This window comes from Acanthochromis polyacanthus, chromosome 12 (assembly GCF_021347895.1).
Source record: "Acanthochromis polyacanthus isolate Apoly-LR-REF ecotype Palm Island chromosome 12, KAUST_Apoly_ChrSc, whole genome shotgun sequence".
Classification (NCBI taxonomy): Eukaryota; Metazoa; Chordata; class Actinopteri; family Pomacentridae; genus Acanthochromis; species Acanthochromis polyacanthus.
In genome coordinates, this window is record NC_067124.1 from 18,253,743 (window position 1) to 18,272,630 (window position 18,888).

Sequence of the window (18,888 nt, forward strand, 5' to 3'; positions counted from 1 at the left end):
TATAACTGGAGCAGAATTTATTTCATTTTACAAAGAGGTGAAGACATATTTTAAATAATTGTACATTATCTTGGACAGCTGTGGAAACAAATAGAGAAATAATTCCAGGCTAGACACATTTCATTCTTATGTTCCTCTCATTCGGAAACACTTAGGTGACACTGCAGTGTGTTTCTGGCAGTCTAGTTGTAAATACCACCTTTGGGCGTCTCACTATAGATTTTGCTATCACTGTCACAATAGTATCAGTTTATTTGTGTGGAAACATTGGAGTCATAAAGTTTAATGGTGTTCCATCTCTTTCTGCACACATTATGAATCATTCCTTGAATCAATGTATATCTCTCTGACCTCTTCTACTGCAAATCATATTCACTTTACAGTAATACCAACAGACTTTGCACTCCAAGTTTCAGTCGTATCTCAATTCCAAAGCTTAATGAAGCACCAGAAACAAAACAAAACAAAAAAAATACAGCTTTGGTGATTTTTAGAAATGAACAAGTTTTTAGAAACAAGGCAACAAGATAATCATTCCATTAATTACATGACAGCTTTCACATTCTCGGTTTAGCAAATTTCTTACTGATGATAAAGAGGGAAAAACAGTTGCTGTTAATGATAAAGTACTGTCCAACAGATGTTGCCAGTCAGGATCAGGTGGTTGTTTAGTATATATTTTACAGGTTGGGCATTGAAAATCCGATCTGATAACAGTTCAGGTGGTGCAGGTATTTAAAAATCAAAGAAAAGACCTACAACTATTTTTTGTTTTGTTGATACTGGTTCATGGAATATTATCCCACCCTTAGCAAAATTGATTAACCTTCTATCAAATGTCACATTTAACCACGCCTATCCACAGCAGCACGTGGTAGATGCTGTCAGGAATGATTTTTTTAGACCACAAAAGCTTGCAGCATTCAGCGTGCCAGCCTGTTCTTGTGTTTCTCTTGGCAAGCTGAATTTTAAAGGCGGACTTTTATCGTCACTGATCAAAGGTCTGTATACTGGTCACGCTGTCTGATCATTGTTCTAAAAGCTGCACCTGACTAGGGTATGGATTAACTCAATGCCAAGAAATTGCCACCAGCTGAACAGCTCAGTACATTATGAGCACAGTAGCCTAAATTGAACCCTTTTCCAAGGAGAACCAACTATAGAAATGCAGTGAGAAGTTAGATAAGAAAATCTGTGGTGTGTTTATATTTTTGTTCAGTGGGCTGTGATTTCACCACCACCACCTCCACTGGTGCTGCTGAGAGACTCCAGAGAAGATGGTCCCAAATGTAGTAACAGCTAAGAAATCCTGAAATGAATGTGCCTGAAAATATGTAATGATTCCTTTCTTGGACGGATTTCTTGGATGAGAAACACTGAGGCAAATAAAAAATGTATGAAACTGTGAGCCAATTGGTTGACAATTTTGTTCAGTCATAATATCACCTGATCAAATAGAATTTGTTGAAGGAAAGCACTCCTACTCTACCACCCACTGACGTCTTGATTTATCACATAACCCTGTAAAATCTGCCTCAAGTTGTTGGTAGTCATAAACATTGATAATCACAATTAGATTTGGAGGCATCTGTTTTTCCTCGGTGTAATTATTATAAAGCCCTCCTTGTCATCTTTTCAAACAGTTGGGGGTACAAGCAGATAATTTTCCTCTGTACATGGAAGGGAGGCCTGGGTGTCCAGTCCCCATTCCTTTTTAATATGTCAACTGAACCATTCGCTGTGTCCTGAAGGAAGTGCTGGTCCTTAGAGGAGAGGTCCATAGGTGATAGGATATACGAAATGTCATTTTTTTGCTGATGACATTCATTTATATATCACCAACCCGGCATTTCCTCTGTTGTTACTGTTCTCCCTAATTATGTGTAGGATGCACTTTTAGAACAAGTATACTGTTCCACTTCAAGCAGCAGGTATGGGCTTACACAGTTTAACACTGCCCACTAAATCGATGCTAGCAAAGTTAAACCACCAGTGCAAATGTTTGTCATCTACTTTAAAGCATATGCTTAGGACACATCTGGCTCTACACCATGTTAACCAGCAATATTCAACTCCTAAAGCAGTGTTCAGTGCAACTTTAGACCCACTTCCTTTTACTACTACATTTGGTAGACAAGATCACAGAGACCAACTCTAATGCCACCTCTAAACAAAGACAGGCTACCACCTCCCTCTACATACAACCATTTTTCATCATCTGACTACAGTTTACAGCAAGTATCCATCTCCATGATGACTAATGACATGAGGTGTGCTTGATCCCTTTGGCAGCAACAAGTCTGTTAAGCCCCGGGTTGTGAATTACTTTGGTCAGGTTGCTCTTTTTGAAGTCAAAGTTGTAGATATCCTGCTGGATTCATTCCTCCAAAAAGGTGTTCATGTTCACAGAAAATGTAATGAAGTGATAAAGGTTGTATTTTGCAGACATCTCAGAGACAGACAGAGAAATATTTAACACACAAACACTTATTTTTTTACCAACATCACATCACATTTGTTTAATAAAAAGCTGGTCCCCATAAATGTGAAAGTTTACAAACTCATGAGATATTACAGGTTAATATGAATGGAAATTAAGCTTGTTTTAATGGAAATTCATTCACTATTTACTAAAATCTTATTTGGTTACTGACACATCAAAGTAAAGACATTCCATTTTTTGAGCATTCCAATTATTAGACCACTGTATGACACATATCTACAATATATACACATTTTACATATTTTTGGGTGTACAAAGCAAATGATGGCATGATAGCAGAAGCCAGCCATTTAAAACAGATACTACACTTGTTGTCAGAAAATACTTTATACCTTGGAGAAATGGAACATTTATACACCTTCTTACCAAGAGCACGTAAACTAATCTGCTTACCAGGTGCCCCAATACAATGAAGGTATCTGGTAAGCAGGTACACTTATACTACTGAATAATCAACACCCTTATCAGACCACAACTCAAATCAGTCAATGTTATGTCTTATGTTTAGTCAGCAATTTCCAGGACTAAATCAGAAGCTACAATAGTTGTGATGTAAATTTCCTACAATCCAGCATATTTTTGTTAAATGTCCCCTTTGCTCATGTTTTAAATACTAACACTCAATTATAGAATCAATAAAAACGGCAGCAGCTGGTGTGACACATCAGACCCTCTATAACCATCAATCCATCATCTATACAACACTTTATCCTCATTAGGGTCAGTTGGGCTGGAGTCTATCCCAGCTGACTTACGGCGCTTTTCCATTAGCACCTTCTCGGCTCAACTCTACTCGGTTTGTGAGGTTTTCCATTAGGACTAGTACCTGTTACCTGTTACCATTTTAGTACCTACTCCGCCGGGGTTCCAAGTGAACTGAGTCGAGCCGATAATGTGATGTCTACAGAGTGCTGGCCACTGATTGGACAGGGAGAGACGACACACGAGAGCGACTCCTTCACAGAAAACTGGTGTGTTTTGTGACTTCAAGAAACTTTTCCATTACATATCCTATTAGTGGCAAGCTCACTGTAAGCAAACAAGTGTATTTTGAAAGTAACGTTATTGTCGTTTGTATGCAGACAATAAGCTAGCTAGTTAGCCATCAACGCTAACTCTGTGGCCAGGCCGCCGTGCTATGACGACTGCACCCTGATGAGGTGGTACCACAGTCTATGGGTGGTACCCCATTGTAATGAAAAACGATGTAAACTCAGTCAAGTTGAGTACAGTTGAGCCAAGTAGGTGCTAACGGAAAAGCACCATTATGGTGAAGGCAGGGGACACTCTGGACAGGACACCGGTCTATCACAAGACTACATATAGACACAAATAATCACACTCACGCTTATGGACATTTCAGAATTTCCAGTTAACCTCAGCATATTTTTGGACTGTGGGAGGAAGCTGGAGAACCTGGAAAAAAAACACCATGCACAGGGAGAACATGCAAACTCCATGCAGGAAGATCCCAGGAAGGCCAGGATGCGAACCAGGGGTCTTCTAGCTGCAAGGCCACAGTTCTAACCACTGTGCAGCCCCTCTCTATGATCAGTGCTAAACTATAGTTCCATTGGGGGTTTTTGTATTTCTACAAATAAAGTTGACTTAACTTGAGCCTGAATTGGTTCAGCCCTTACTAAGAGGAATTAAAACCTAAGGCTAAATATGAACTAGCATACTTAAACATCTGCCAGCATATGAGAGATGAAGGGTGACATATTCAGACACTAAATTTTAGGATCCATTGAGTAAACTGCAGTGCTACTTATAGTCATCATGTTACCATACTACCATTCAGTAAACTAAAGTCATTTGAAATTCTGAATTTCAAACATATATGATTAGATGTCTGACAATTACACAAACTATATCTGCACTAACAATATGACTAATAACATATTACATAGTTAAGTGGTGGAAATTATCACCTGAAACCAAGTGAAGATTATTTTCTGCTCCAGTGTGGTATGAGATGAAGGTAAAGCTCTTTGAGTGCATTGATTATTGGTTGGAATCTGGCTCAGAAGTCCGACTTTAATCCTGAGAGAAATTGTACAAAAATAGATTTTTAAAAGCAATACAAATTAAATCTGGGTTTTATCTGCCCATGTCTCCAATTGAGCTTCTCTTTCAAGACTGTGCCGTTTACAAAAGCGAAAGAAGAAGGAGGATTTAAATACCTTTTCTTGAGGGCAGAGCAGCTCAAAAATGCTCTTGCTCGTATAAAATGTGATGAAATTAAAAATTGATTATCACATGTCACCGTCCTTCCTTGTAAGAGGCGATGGATGACAGTCTCTTGATGGAGGTCCGTGTCACAGTCTGGTCACTAAGCAGATACTGTACTCAGAGCATGCTGCTGCTTGAGAGGTTTTCCATGTTTTCTCTTTCTGCAGAAGACGTACAGAGCTGTGAGGGGAACACAGCTGACTGAAGACACCAGCAGCAGCACAATGAAGACTTGACCAAAGGCAGGATACTCTGTCAGCACTGATTTACCCTGAGGGAAACGAGACATACAGTTAACACCTGTTGGTACCTATTGGTTCATCAGTCGGTCATTTTAGCAGAAGATCAAACGCTGACGCTATAGAAGCATGTTTGAGTTCTGCTCAGATCACTCATAGACGTCCACAACTCCTTTGATCTAGTTTTTTTTTAAGTTTTTCCTTTTTCAGTTGGCCGTATCAACGTTCAAAAATTTATGGACCTGACTGTGCATGCCTCAAAATGCAATTTCTGTTTTATCCAATTAAATCATCAACAGAAGCACAACACCAAGAAGAGTCAGCACTGATGTACTGTTTGATGAAATTCCCACAACACAGCATATGAAACATGTTTAGTCATTACACAGCACCATGAATTAAATGCCAGTTTCATCTACAGAGGGGCAGACTTGCTTTGCCCAGGAACCATTCAATAAATAAATGTTAATATTCATCAGATGAAATAATTACACAATAAAAAGTCCATAATTAATTTTTCTTTGTAATTATTGTTAAAATTAAGTAGCAGTTAATTGATATTATTGGACATTTATCCTATAAACAAACAAAAACATCCCCAGTCTTAATCAACAGGTGGATGTGCCAGGTGGCCGTAAGTTAATTATTATGGTATCTTTGGTTTGAGAGACGAGTTGTGATTAAACTAATTGTCCACATGGATGATACAGCAGCAGTAAATGTGTAATTTAATAAAGTCTCGTGACAGCAAGAGGGTCAGTCAGGATGTAATGATAGTTCAAGGGTCACCTCTGATCCACGTGGTTCTAAAAAGGGCAGGACATGCCCATGACTGGCATAAAGCTCACTGAAGTCTTCTCTATACTAAGCTGCCTCTGGCTATCTTTCTACTTCTGCTCCAAGGTACAATGTTTCATGATATAATTTTGGCTTCAGATAATCAGCTTCCACTCCAGCAATGATTAATACAGAGCGATAGCGTTGGACACAATTTTATATAAAGCAGATTCAAAGCTGTATAATAAATAGAGAAGTAAGTTTCTTTACACTGTACTTCCAAAACAGAAGAGTGGGTCTACATTCACCACAAATTCCAAACAGGTAACATATTATCACTATTCCAGTAGCATATATTAAGATTAAAACAGCTTCTGTTTTACTTTTCTCTGTAATTATGTCTTGCTATTTGGAAATGCCAGAATAAATAGTATACTATTATTTAGTTTTTTTTGTGGAATTGTTGTAAACCAATAGTCAGATGTACGTAGGACAGTTTAGTTAAATTTTGGTGACCTTGTTGTGGTCTGAGCGTATTGACCTTTTGATTATATTTTATAATGGTTATATCATGTCAGTTAGTAAATTTACATGCACGCTACCAGAGTCACTTTTGTACTGCTTTCATATACAGAAACCTGGATCATTTTTATTCTATTTCTATTTTCACTCTGCCAAGGAACACGGTGGAGTTATGTGACAATTGCCATACATTTGTCCGTCTATTAGCAACATTACTCAAAAACGGACAAACGAATTTGGATGAAATTTTCAGGGAAGGTCAGAAATGAAACAAGGACCAAGTGATTAGATTTTAGCAGTGATGCAGCTTATAGTCTGGATTCATGGATTTGTTAAAGATCTCTGTAGCATTGCGAGATACAGCGCCAATGTAACTATGACAACAAGTGAACGCTACATCAGCTGCCTGCTGATGATCACATGATTGTGATCCCACTACAAATCCACCGCCGCGGACTTTATGGAACTCATTCATAAGAAATCATACAACTGAGGAGCTTTAGTGGAGTACTGCGCTCTGTGAGTGCTTTTCTTGTTTACCTATTTTATCATCATGTAGTTTGATTATTTTGTCTTGTAAATGGTTTTGTAGTGGCTTTATTTTATTTGGAATACATGACATGAAATAGAAGCCTCATACTCATACTTAGGGTGACACAGGTGGGAACTCCTAATATGACATGTAAGGAAGACAAAATTCAGGAGCCCGAACTCAGATCTGACTTGTTGTGACACAGGTTAGCTACGACACATGCATGTTTTCACCAGCTTGGAAATTGAAAAGCACACAACACGCAGTATTTTAAGAAAAGAAACTAAAACTGACCTGCTCTTTGTCCCATGCTTGGTATGTAGGCGTTCCTCCCATGATGTAGTTGACAATGTAGAAGACAAAGAGGACGATAAGGAGAAGGGGACTGATTACTACCCACATGATCTTCCAGTACCAGTTAGGGCGATGACCAAGCATGTCTTCTATGTCTTTTTCAAACCTAAAATGAGTAGATGCATATAATTCAAATGAAATACGGCACTCTACAGTTTGATAGCACTCTGTATGATTTTATTGCACATATGTGGCACTACTGATAAGTTGAGCCAAAACAAAAGCAGAGGTGAAAACCAACAGATGTGGGAACAGCACAAACCTTTTAATTCCATAGATGTAACTGACAGTTATGACCTCGATGAGGACGATGAACAGCAGGGAGAAAGTGGCTCCGTAGTCATTGAACATGGTGAACCAGTAATTCCCTGATGTGGTGGTGAAGCCAAGGCCAAGCAGCAGACAGAACAAACACACTAAACCTGCAAGAAAAACTCAGCCCTCAGTCACTGATGGCATCACTGAAAATACTTTTATCATTCACTGCATAGTACCATACAATGACTTCTATAACTAAGATGGAATCACTGAAACATACATCTTTGTCATAGAAAACAAACAAAAACACAGTCATATATATGTGTGTGTGTAAATAAGCATATTTGAAAAGGAAACATACAACTGTGTGTGTAGTCGCTTCTCCATTGCAGCATTTTAAAATCAGATGCATTTGTATGAAGGTAAATTTTTTTCTTTATTCTTCAATCGAAAAAAAAGTTGCTCCAATCGCAAAACATGTTCTCAATCAGAAAAAAACTTCACTTCAATCAAAAAAAACGTTTTCAATCAAAGAAAAAACTTGTTCAAATGCAAAAAAAATATTTGAGACCCAAAAAATTGTATATAAACACATTTTTTCTTTGGGGCTGCTTTTGTTTTCATTGAGTAATAAAGAAACAAATGTCCTACCCATAATATGGCTCAAATCCAAAAATATGACTTCAATCAAAAAATGTATTTTCAACAACAAAAAAAATTTCTATCAAAGAAAAAACGTGTTTATTTGCAATTTTTTGGGTCTCAAATATTTTTTTTGCGTTTGAACAAGTTTTTTCTTTGATTGAAAACGTTTTTTTTTGATTGAAGGAAAGCTTTTCTGATTGAGAACATGTTTTGCGATTGGAGCAACTTTTTTTTCGATTGAAGAATAAAGAAACAAATTCACCTTCATACATTTGCACTGGTAGGAAAAGCTGCAGCTTGTAAGAGCTGTAAACCCTCTGATACCAAAAACCTTTACACTAACCAGTTTATTACAATGCGCACAAACAACTGATTTCCTTTAGAACCTTATCAATTTCTTAGCGCAATCTTGTTTCTTAATTCATTTTTATACCAATAAAAATAAGATGTTTACCTTTTTTATTTCAAAAACGTTATTTACGTATTATGTTACTTACTAAATGTGTAGACAGCATAGTTTGACTTTGTTTGTAATCCAAGCCCATTTGCCTGGCAGTAGTTTACTAAGACTAGATGAACCTCCATCCCAGTCTGATGCCCACAGGGATGCTAAGCACTTACTGTTAACCTCAGGCTGGATCTTACCGTTAAATAACTCGCTGCTTATGCGGGACACGACCCTGAAGTCTCGTAGTGGGGTGATGATGGCTGTGATGTTACCCAGCATGCTGCCAACTCCTAACAGCAGGAGCATGATGAAGTACAACACTGACCACAGCTGAGACAATGGCATGTTCGTAATGGCTTCACTGTACACGATGAACGCCAGACCTGGTCCCTCTACAGCCTGAAAGAGATCGAAGAGAGAATTTAAGGCAAACTGCACTGGGCTTTGACCAATTTTGACTTGAACTGCAAAAAAGGAAGGATTTACTGGTTTCAGGTGGCCTTTGTTCCATGAAATATTAGTGAAAGAAAGTAAGCACACTTTAAATGTAACAAAAATATCAAAATGTGGAATAACATGTATGACATTATGTGGTAAAAATGTGTAGGATTTCTATTTTAGACATAAAGTAGCCTCTATCTGCTTTGATGACAGCTTCTTTTACAACTTCATGAGGACTTTTCCAAAAGTCTTAAAGGAGTTCTCACATAAGCTGAGCCCTTGTTGGCTGTTTTTCCTTCACTCTGATGTCTAACTCATCCCAAACAATCTCATTTTTGGTTCAGGTTTGCTGACTGTAAAAGCTAGATCATCGGATGCAGCATTACGTTACTCTGCTTCCTCAAACAGCTCTTACAGAGCCTGGACGTACGTTTGACGTATTGTCCTGAGATGGTCTGTTACTGCAAATTTTTGTGATTAAGAGTTCTTTAAATCCTACATAAAACAAGTGTGTCGCTAACAAAGCACACTTAATTCTCCATACTTCTACTTAGAAACCAGACATGCGTACACATATATTCACCTTCATTTGAGTCTCAAAGACACAACAGTTGGAACAAGAAGTCTCAAATTTCATCAGACCAAAGTTAATATTCTGTCTGATCTTCGGTCCAGGCTTTGCATTTCTTGGCACAAACATTTCTCTACTCTGTGGTCTCCCTCAATAGTGGTTTCTTTATAGCAATTCAACTATGATGGCCTTCTTAACACAGCCTCCTCCAAGACCGATTTAGGTCGATTTGCTGTATACCAGCAGCACCTCTACAAAACACTGACACTCTCAAACATATTAAAAAGGCAAGAAACTCCACAAAGCAACAGTTGATTTTTATCAGAAAAGTGTCTACTTTGAATAATCTAACATTTAAAACAGATTTTTGCTTTGTTCAGCAGTGTGTCCAGTTGTGACACTTCTGTCCCAGAAGACCATATTAAGTCTGATATATGAAAACAGATGGAGCGAGAACAGCCCCTGCAGAGCCTCTTTACTACAGACGCCAATGTTTGACATGTTGTTGAGCTAGTCAGTAGTCCAGGACAATAGACTACAGTCCTTTCTTGCTTGTTCTTTATTCCTGAGCTGTGCCAATTATGCATTGCTGAGAATATTGGGAAAAAATGTCTTCCAGCTTTCTGGAGACAATAGATCCCTCTCAAGGGAGCAATCTTTGTTGGAGCACTCAATTGTGTGGCTAATTGGCAAACTGCAGCGGATCAATAATTGACGCTACATAAATGGGTAGGAATAAGTCTCAACACTGGATGGGGTGTTAAAGCCACGGTGTGCAGTCATGAGATCCTCTACTGTGTGCAGTCTTTGCAACTGGTGCAATACAGGATGTCTTTCACAGAATCTGTACTTTCTCAAGACTCAGGATTAGGCTGAGGACTAACTGGGCCACCAGATAAAGGTGCCTTCCTCCCCTGATCCTCTGCAGGTCTCTCCTCACCTATGCTACTGATAGGGACAGGTGGGAGAGGAAGGACTGACTGACCAGATGGAGATGGGGAAGGCAGGAGGAGCAGGGATAATGATACACTGAGTTTTTAAAATTTTAAGTTATTTTCAAATATGTGTCTTGTTTTTAAAATTTTAAATGGTTTGGCCCCTCCTCCGCTGCAACAGCTCGTTCAGTATCGCTCGGCACAATCTATTAAATCCACAAGGATATCTTCCACTACTGACTGTGCAATACCTTTTCGACGCACCACCTTTGGACAGTCAGCTTTTTCTGTAAAAGCTACGGCTCAGTGGAATGCCCTGCCTGATGACCTTAAGACCTGTAGTTCTATCAGCAGTTTTAAAAACAAACTGATAAACCTGCTTAAGAGCACTCAGAACTGCAACCATTAATGTCTTTTTAATTGTCATTTATGTGTGACTGTGTGTACATGTCGACTTTTAAGAGTGTGTGTGTGTATAATGTTTTGATTCACTGTCATGTATTTTAGTCTAGCAATGTTCTTTTAATTGGCATTTTTGTGTGAGTGTCTGTGCTTTTAAGTGTGTGTGTGTGTGTGTGTGTGTGTGTGTGTGTGTGTAATATTTTGTTTCACTGGTCATGTACTTTTTTATAACGTAATGTTGTGATGTTTTTATTGTGACTTGCTGGGGGACTGCAGATGAAAATTAGCTTAAAGCTATCTCTGGTACAATGCATCAAATGGAAACATTTATTTTTAATATTGTACACTGTCCCTTCTTAAATAAACTCATAATAATAATAATAATAATAATAATACACACATCTCCTTTGAATTAGCCCAGTGCTTCATTGTGCCAATGCCTTCTCCAGCATGTAAACAATGGAGCAACGATGGAGCAGCTACTATGTGGCTGTGTGTCTCCTGATGCACTCACAACAAAGTCCACACACAAGTGTATGGACCAGAAAGACTGTAGAAAGTCCATACTTGTCCATCACTGGAGGAAAACAAACAAATGCCAATGAGAAGTTAAAAACTGAGCCTTAAAACAGCTCAAAGCTGCTGCAACTGTCGGCCGCATGCACTCCATCTTAAATAAGCACATTCAAAATGACGAGAAGTGGGATTTAGTGACTCACTCTCATGCCTAAATGCCAAAGAGGCCATTTGTAACTGGCATTGACCCACAAAGTGTTTTCTAGATAAATAGTTATGTAAGCATTTGGAAATAAATCTGAGTTGAAATGATCATACAAGAGAAGTCCCCAGACAAAAACAACGAGGAACTCAGCAGGTGTTTGTTCTCTCATTCATAAAAGTATGTGGAGGCACAGTCTTTATGAATCAGGGGACAGATGAGTTGAAAAGTCCTAGCAATATGGCAACCATAAAATAAAATGAACATTCAAGAACTGTAGAGTCACTGTCTGTGTTATCTGAGCTTAAAGCAAAGGTCGGAGTAGATTCAACTTCGGGAAGTAATGCGTGAAATACTGCTGTTATTACACAGTGAAGGCCATTTGTTCTGTTTCTATGATAAGACTTATCACTCATTGAATAAATCATAATAATTTAGATTGTGTGTTTGTTATGGAAACAGCATTATAGTCACATGTTCGAAAGATAAGTAGTCTTAAGGAGGTTCTTGCTGCTGTACAATGTCTTGTATCTAAAAAGCTTAACGTGTACAACAGGGATGCCTGCTGGAACCACTGTTTGTTTTCACAACTGACTTAGCTCTTTGTTGCTCACCGTGTCCTGAGTGTTTGATCAAAGCTTAATTGGACTAATTACTCTAATCTGTAGTTTCATTAGTGCTAGTTGCATAGAGTGCCCTGGTGGCCTGCAATGGCCACAAAGTAAGGTGTTTCTGAGTCAGCTGGATCTTTTGCTGAATGTTTTGCCTCATTTCTCTCCCTTTATTCCATCCGATGACAACTGGAGCACTAAAAGTGCAAATGTGTCAGTGTACACTTTATAGATACTTTCAATGATTTTACAAAAATCAGTGAAACTGTAAATTAACAGTGGTTGTCGTTTTTATGTACCAAGGAGAAATCCTGCTTAAAAAGGAACTGGGGTATACAGTGGGTACGGAAAGTATTCAGACCCCCTTGAAATTTTTCACTCTCCGTGTCATTGCAGCCATTTGCCAAAATCAAAAAAGTTCATTTTGTTTCTCATTAATGTACACTCAGCACCCCATCTTGACAGAAAAAAACCAGAAATGTAGAAATTTTTGCAAATTTATTAAGAGAGAAAAACTGAAATATCACATGGTCTGGACAGGTGTGTGCCTTTCCTAATCAAGTCCAATCGGTTTAATTAAACACAGCTGGACTCCAATAAAGAAGCGGAACCATCTCGAGGAGGATCAGAAGAAATGGACAGCATGTGAGTTAAATATGAATGTCGCTGCAAAGGGTCTGAATACTTATGACCATGTGATATTTCAGTTTTTCTCTTTTAATAAATTTGCAAAAATTTCTACATTTCTGTTTTTTCTGTCAAGATGGGGTGCTGAGTGTACATTAATGAGAAATAAAATGAACTTTTTTGATTTTGGCAAATGGCTGCAATGACACAGAGAGTGAAAAATTTCAAGGGGTCTGAATACTTTCCATACCCACTGTACATTTAGACTCCAGCATAAACAAGTCAAAAATGAAACTCTATCACCTCTAATTGTTTCTTTTTGGCAGATTATTACAAAAATGTATAAATAGTGACTTGAGGGTTATGGCAAAAATGGGAGAAGGCAGTCTTGTCTACCTCAGTCCTTGTTTATTTCCATTCTCTCTAGTTTCTCTAGATTTATCAGAGGGATCATATGTGTTTGCAACTCTCTTTAATACCATAACCTAAAAATTTCTTCACATAAGTGTGAGGCTATCTCTGCAACAGGTGGTGTTTTTGCTCTGTCAGTACTGATATAATTTGAATGTTTTCCTTTCACAGCCTGTGCCAAACTTTATTGAAAATACTAGTTTCATCTTCATGTGTGTATCACTGTAAGAGAGGTGAAATGATGAGGAACGTACGGTCGCGAGTTCTTGCTCCAGGCTGCAGTTTCCAGTGTCGTTAGCAATTTCGTTAAACTGCTCTGGGTATGTTGCATTCAGCTTCTTAATCCACTCCAAGACATTATCCAAAGTGATGGTGTCTTCTGCTAGATTAAATGTATTCAATAGCAGAATCCGTGTCCTGGAAAAGAAAGAAAAAAAAGAGTATTACATGAAGAAATACAATACCTTAACCATGACATTCTCCCAGAATATTTAACCATGGCAGTTCTAATATTTACAAATAATGTGTCCTTTTGAATTGGACGTATAAATGATGAAACACACACCTCTCCAAGCAGTTCTCATAGTTGACAGTGGCCTTGAACCCGTAGATGGCAAAAGTGACAATGCTGGCAAAGATGGAGGTCCCACTATTGATGAGAGAGACGGTGATGGCCTGGCGCTCAAAGTTGTTGTTGTACTGGTTGTAGCTGGAAAAAGCTATGAGGGACCCAAAACCCAAACCCAGAGAGAAAAAGATCTGAGTGGCTGCATTGATCCACGTAGCCGGGTTCGCAAGTTGATCCATCTGAAAGCAGAAAACATGCACATAGCAATGTCAACGAGCCCCGCTGTATGAACACCACAAGCCAACTGAGAACCTCAACAAGCGCTTGTCTACATGAGTGTTGCCAAATTCACAGTGCAACCTTGCCTTGGGCGTGAACATGTATTTGACACCATTGACGGCGCCATGAAGAGTGAAGCCCCGGATCAGGTAGATAAAGAGGACCACATATGGAAACGTGGCTGTGAAGTACACCACCTACAAAAGCCAAACAGCATAATAAAAGTCAGAGTTCAGATGTAGAAGTAAGTTTGTATGGAGGGGTGGGATGCCGACGACTTCATCATATCCCTACAATCATGCCTCTAGTCTAGCTAAAATAAAAATACATGCAGGCTGCACAGTTTTTGATGAACAATGAAGCCGAGTCGGTTGGGAGAAGTTCTCCACAAAATTTGTAAAATATAACTTCTTGTGATTGCATGTGGATTTCAAAGTCTTCGTCTTTCAAGTTACACATTTCTGTGTGTTAATGCTGAGGCAGCCACAGTTATGGCCACACTGGTGCTGTGGACTAAACTAATTGTTGACTGTGGTTCACCGCACTGATTCTACTAACATGAATAAACCTTATCATGCATATCCTACTATAAATTCAATTTCATGACAAATACTTGAGAGCAAGTAAACTAGGGGTCTAAATATAAACACTGGGGTGACCATGTGTTCTCTGTCGCTGCACCCAGCTCCCCCCGACATACACACCACTGACCTGAGTCTGTTTAAATCAAAACCTTCCTGTTTAAAATGGCTTTTAATGCCTGGCAGCATGGTGACATTTTATTTTTTATTTATATGTATATTTTAGTGCGTTTTATTGCTCTTTATTTTATTGTGTTTATTTTACGGGCTGCACAGTGGAGTGGCGGTTAGCACTGTCGCTTTGTAGCTAGAAGATCACTGGTTCGCATCTTTTCCTTCCAGGGATCTTTCATGGAGTTAGCATGTTCTCCCTGCGCATGTGTGAGTTTCCTCCGGGTACTCCAGTTTTCTCCCACAGTCCAAAAACATGCTGAGGTTAATTGATTATTCTAAATTTGACTGTAGGTGTGAATGTGAGTGTGATTGTTTTTCCTGTTTCAAGTTAATGTATTGTTTGTAAGTTTTTCTCATTTTTCACTGTGAAGCCCTTTAGTCACCCTTTGGGCTGCTGTAAAGGGCTATAGAAATAAACTTTGATTGACTGATTGATAAATTAATCACTCATCATATCAGGATGATGGGTTTGCTGTCTCTTTATTGCCAAATGTGAATGCATGAGTTTGGTTTAATTTGATACACAAAATGAATATGCTCTTTTTAAAAAGAATACACATATTGTTTTTATATTACAAGACCTTGTTTCATAAAATATCTCATAAGAGTTGAAACTGCCAGACTACACCCACCCATGTATGATGACAAAGATCTGTAAGGGTGCAAGCACCACATATCTGACATACCTTTCCAGTAGACTGTACTCCTCGGACGATGCACAGGTAGGTAATCACCCAAGTCAGGAGGAAGCACAAAGCCTGGCCTGTATGAATGCCTCCATTCTCTTCAATAGTGGAAGAGATGTTCAGTGTTTCCCTGTAGAAGAAGTACTGGGTGGGTGAGGCCACCTCACATTCTTCTATAGGTGCTGTACGGTTGGCGTTTATGGGGCAAACTGCCCAGGGCAGGACGGACTAGGGTGGGAATGAAGGCAGAGCAGTATGGACATGTTACCGTACAGTTCAAATATTCAACATATACAAATACTGAGTGTATACAGCAGCAGTTTCTGCTACTGAAAAAATACAGCAGCTTGTTGATTAGCAACTCACTTGAAATGAATTAAAGAGATACCAGAAACTCCATGCATTGATGACGTTGTAATAGAGACACAGATACAGGGACGTCACAACACTAGCAAGACCTAAAATGAGAAAATTTAAATAAATTTTAAAAATCCCAAACAAATGACAAATTGTATCTGATTTTACATATTCTTCAGCCACTTTTTAACCCATAGTGCCTCTGGATTTATTCACAATATGTATGTGGATCAAAGCTCTGAGCTGCAGAAGCCAAGCCACACAAGCTAGCCCCCAAAAAGTAGTGCAAGAGTTGTGGGTCATATCTCAATGTTGAAAAATTCTAGCTAACTTTGTATTCCACAGAAATGGTGTTCAGGCAGAACCCACGACCACGCAAAACCACTGACAGTACTGTAGTCTCAAATAGCCAGATCTATCTCAGAAATACTGTTTCATCACTGAATACAGGTCTGACTGCATGTCGCCATCGTTCTGCTACAGAGGAAAAAACCTTCTGTTGTGTGTATATTTCTCCAAACTAATTGCAGTTCTCTTGGGCTGTGCCAAGTCCAGGATGCAGCAAAAATGTTTCTTCAAAACAATGACGGGGGAGTTGTTTTGGTGGAGCATTTTCATGCAGGGAGGTTAGCACTCTCATTAAAAACATTGGAAAAAACAAGCCAGCCTCGTTGCAGTCAGACCAAATCTTCTGCAAATTGGCAATTTTTAGCATGTAGTAGGCTGACTTGGAGGTTGTTGCTATTTCCTGTAGCAAAAGGTACTTTGACAACCTTATCACACAGATAAGGGGAAGACAAACACAAAAGAAAAGTGCTGCGGAAATAGCAGGTTTATACCCACAATTTACATCTGGTGAGTCAGACAAAGCACCAGTACAGTGGTAGTATCTTTCCACCACGTTTTCTGTTGTTCTGGGTAACAACAGAAAACACACACTATTCTTCAACCTCATACAGCCCGACATGTTGTTCTGTTGTTTTCCAAAAGAAAAGCATACGTGTTGCTTAATTATTACTCATCTGAATGCAGCGAGGAGTCCGTAGCTATACAGTAATGTTAATATTACCAGTTAAGTCAGCACTTACCCACTCCTCCTAAATAAGGGCTGATGGCAGTCCATGCCCCAATGCTACCTAAACGCATCTTCTGACCAATGGCAAGCTCCAAGTAGAACAAGGGCACTCCCTCCACAAGCAGCATGATAAAATATGGAATCAAGAAGCCCCCTGAAACAGGAAAGATAGTTTTACTTAACCACTGCTGAAAAACAAAGAAATAAATTTTAACACATTTTTTCTTTGTTACTGTAGTCACTCATTTTTTGAAAGACGTAGTACAAAGTAATGAATGTGTGACGCAGGTTCTTTTAGGGGGCAAATATGGAGCAGATTACGATCCAAATGTCAGTACCACACAGAGTGATGTGAACTGACTTACAAATAGTTGAATATTGTGTCTAGAATTGTACGTACACCACAGATACCTGTAACCTGAAGCAAAGTAAATTATAATACTCCACATTTATTTATTTTACTTGCATTATAAGACAAAAAGTGCTCATGTCATTAGCATGAAATGATAACAAGCAAAAAATTATAAATAAATGACGCTGAGACTGATTAAGCTTAATATTAGATCAGCAGTGGCCTGTGAAGTTTCCCTCCATCATCCCAGCACCGCATGGAGCAGCTAAACTACTGCTACCCTTATGAAACCCCTGCATCCAACGCTTACAGGGTAGATAAAGGCTTTCCAGCTAGTGTCTTGGTAATCTGCTGCCAGATCTGTATGTTTAACCTGTGTATTTTATCATACCATATATTCTTACATTTTTAATTAAAATACAAAGACTTCGGCTAGAATGTGGACCAGTGGCACACTATGAAAGCCTCATTGGACCCATCAGAATTACTAAATATTGCAGTATATCTTTTACTTGCCACTTCTGTTCACAGTCAGTTAATTAACTGAACCAAGATTACATTTGATTTCCTTCCAACATTTAGCACATGTCCACCGGTTTACTGCTTTGAAGTTTTACATCAGGAGGGCAATTACAGTAGATTACTCATTATTTAATGAACCCTACTGGAGTTATAAAGGCATAACAATTCCCTCTTCTAACTACATTATGCTACTCTGGACACTTTAAGGACATGTTACCAAACAGTTTCTGAGCCTGCCTTGTTCATTTTTTCTACCGATTCTGAACTGATTTATCTTTACAGATCCACTGGGAAGAATTGGGAAAAACAAAAAAAGCAACAATTTAATCTCAGTTGCAGTGAAATAAATGTATTTGGAATCAAGAAGCAGACTACACCTTATACATGTGTTTACATGCAGTACAAGCTATAGTAAATACGTATTTCTAAATAATTAAGTAATATATCCAGACATATTTGCATGCAGACCGTCGGAGTGCTTGCTGGATAACATCAATGAATGCGATTAAAAATAAGTATAAAAGTATTTAAAAAAATACAAAACGGTAAGTCAGAAACAACAATCTGCTGTTTAATGTGATAGAGAGCCTCTATAAGACTTTTTACGCATGAACATTTCATACCTATGCCATTTGAGGCACTTGTTTTTGTGGTCAACAAGTGGTTCCTAGTTTGGAATCAGTAACTTACCTCCACCGTGCATTTGACAAAGGTAAGGAAATCGCCATACGTTTCCAAGTCCGACTGCATAAGACACACACGCCAGCACAAACTGCATGGGGTTGTCCCAGTTGGGTCTCGCATCTTTCTCCATGTCTGCGTCCTGTGAACGTCTCTAGGTTTGTCCTCGAGGATCCAGACAGCAGCGGTTTATGTGAATGGGGCTGTGTGTCACCTTAAGGGCTGCCAGCGGTTTATAGGCTCCCTGTGATTATTCTGTGGTTACTCTCAGGAGGAGGGTCTTCTTGCGGGAAAATGATGGTGTTTTTATTATGAAATGACTACATTTACCACGCACCTCTGGCAAAAGGGTGCTGCTGGAGCGTCTACGGATGTGTAGTTCTGGAG

General features: G+C 38.8%; 1 protein-coding gene across 1 annotated transcript; it reads right to left on the reverse strand.

The window, feature by feature from the left end:
• Window positions 1-18,888, reverse strand: LOC110968428 (sodium- and chloride-dependent transporter XTRP3). Its single transcript, XM_022218315.2, has 11 exons — window positions 18,511-18,888; window positions 16,960-17,100; window positions 15,881-15,972; window positions 15,515-15,742; window positions 14,160-14,270; window positions 13,792-14,033; window positions 13,481-13,643; window positions 8,708-8,909; window positions 7,422-7,581; window positions 7,100-7,265; window positions 1-5,006 (listed from the first exon to the last, which is right to left on the reverse strand). The coding sequence occupies exons 1-11, from the start codon at window positions 18,632-18,634 to the stop codon at window positions 4,836-4,838; spliced, it is 1,800 nt and encodes a 599-aa protein (XP_022074007.1). The 5' UTR covers window positions 18,635-18,888; the 3' UTR covers window positions 1-4,835.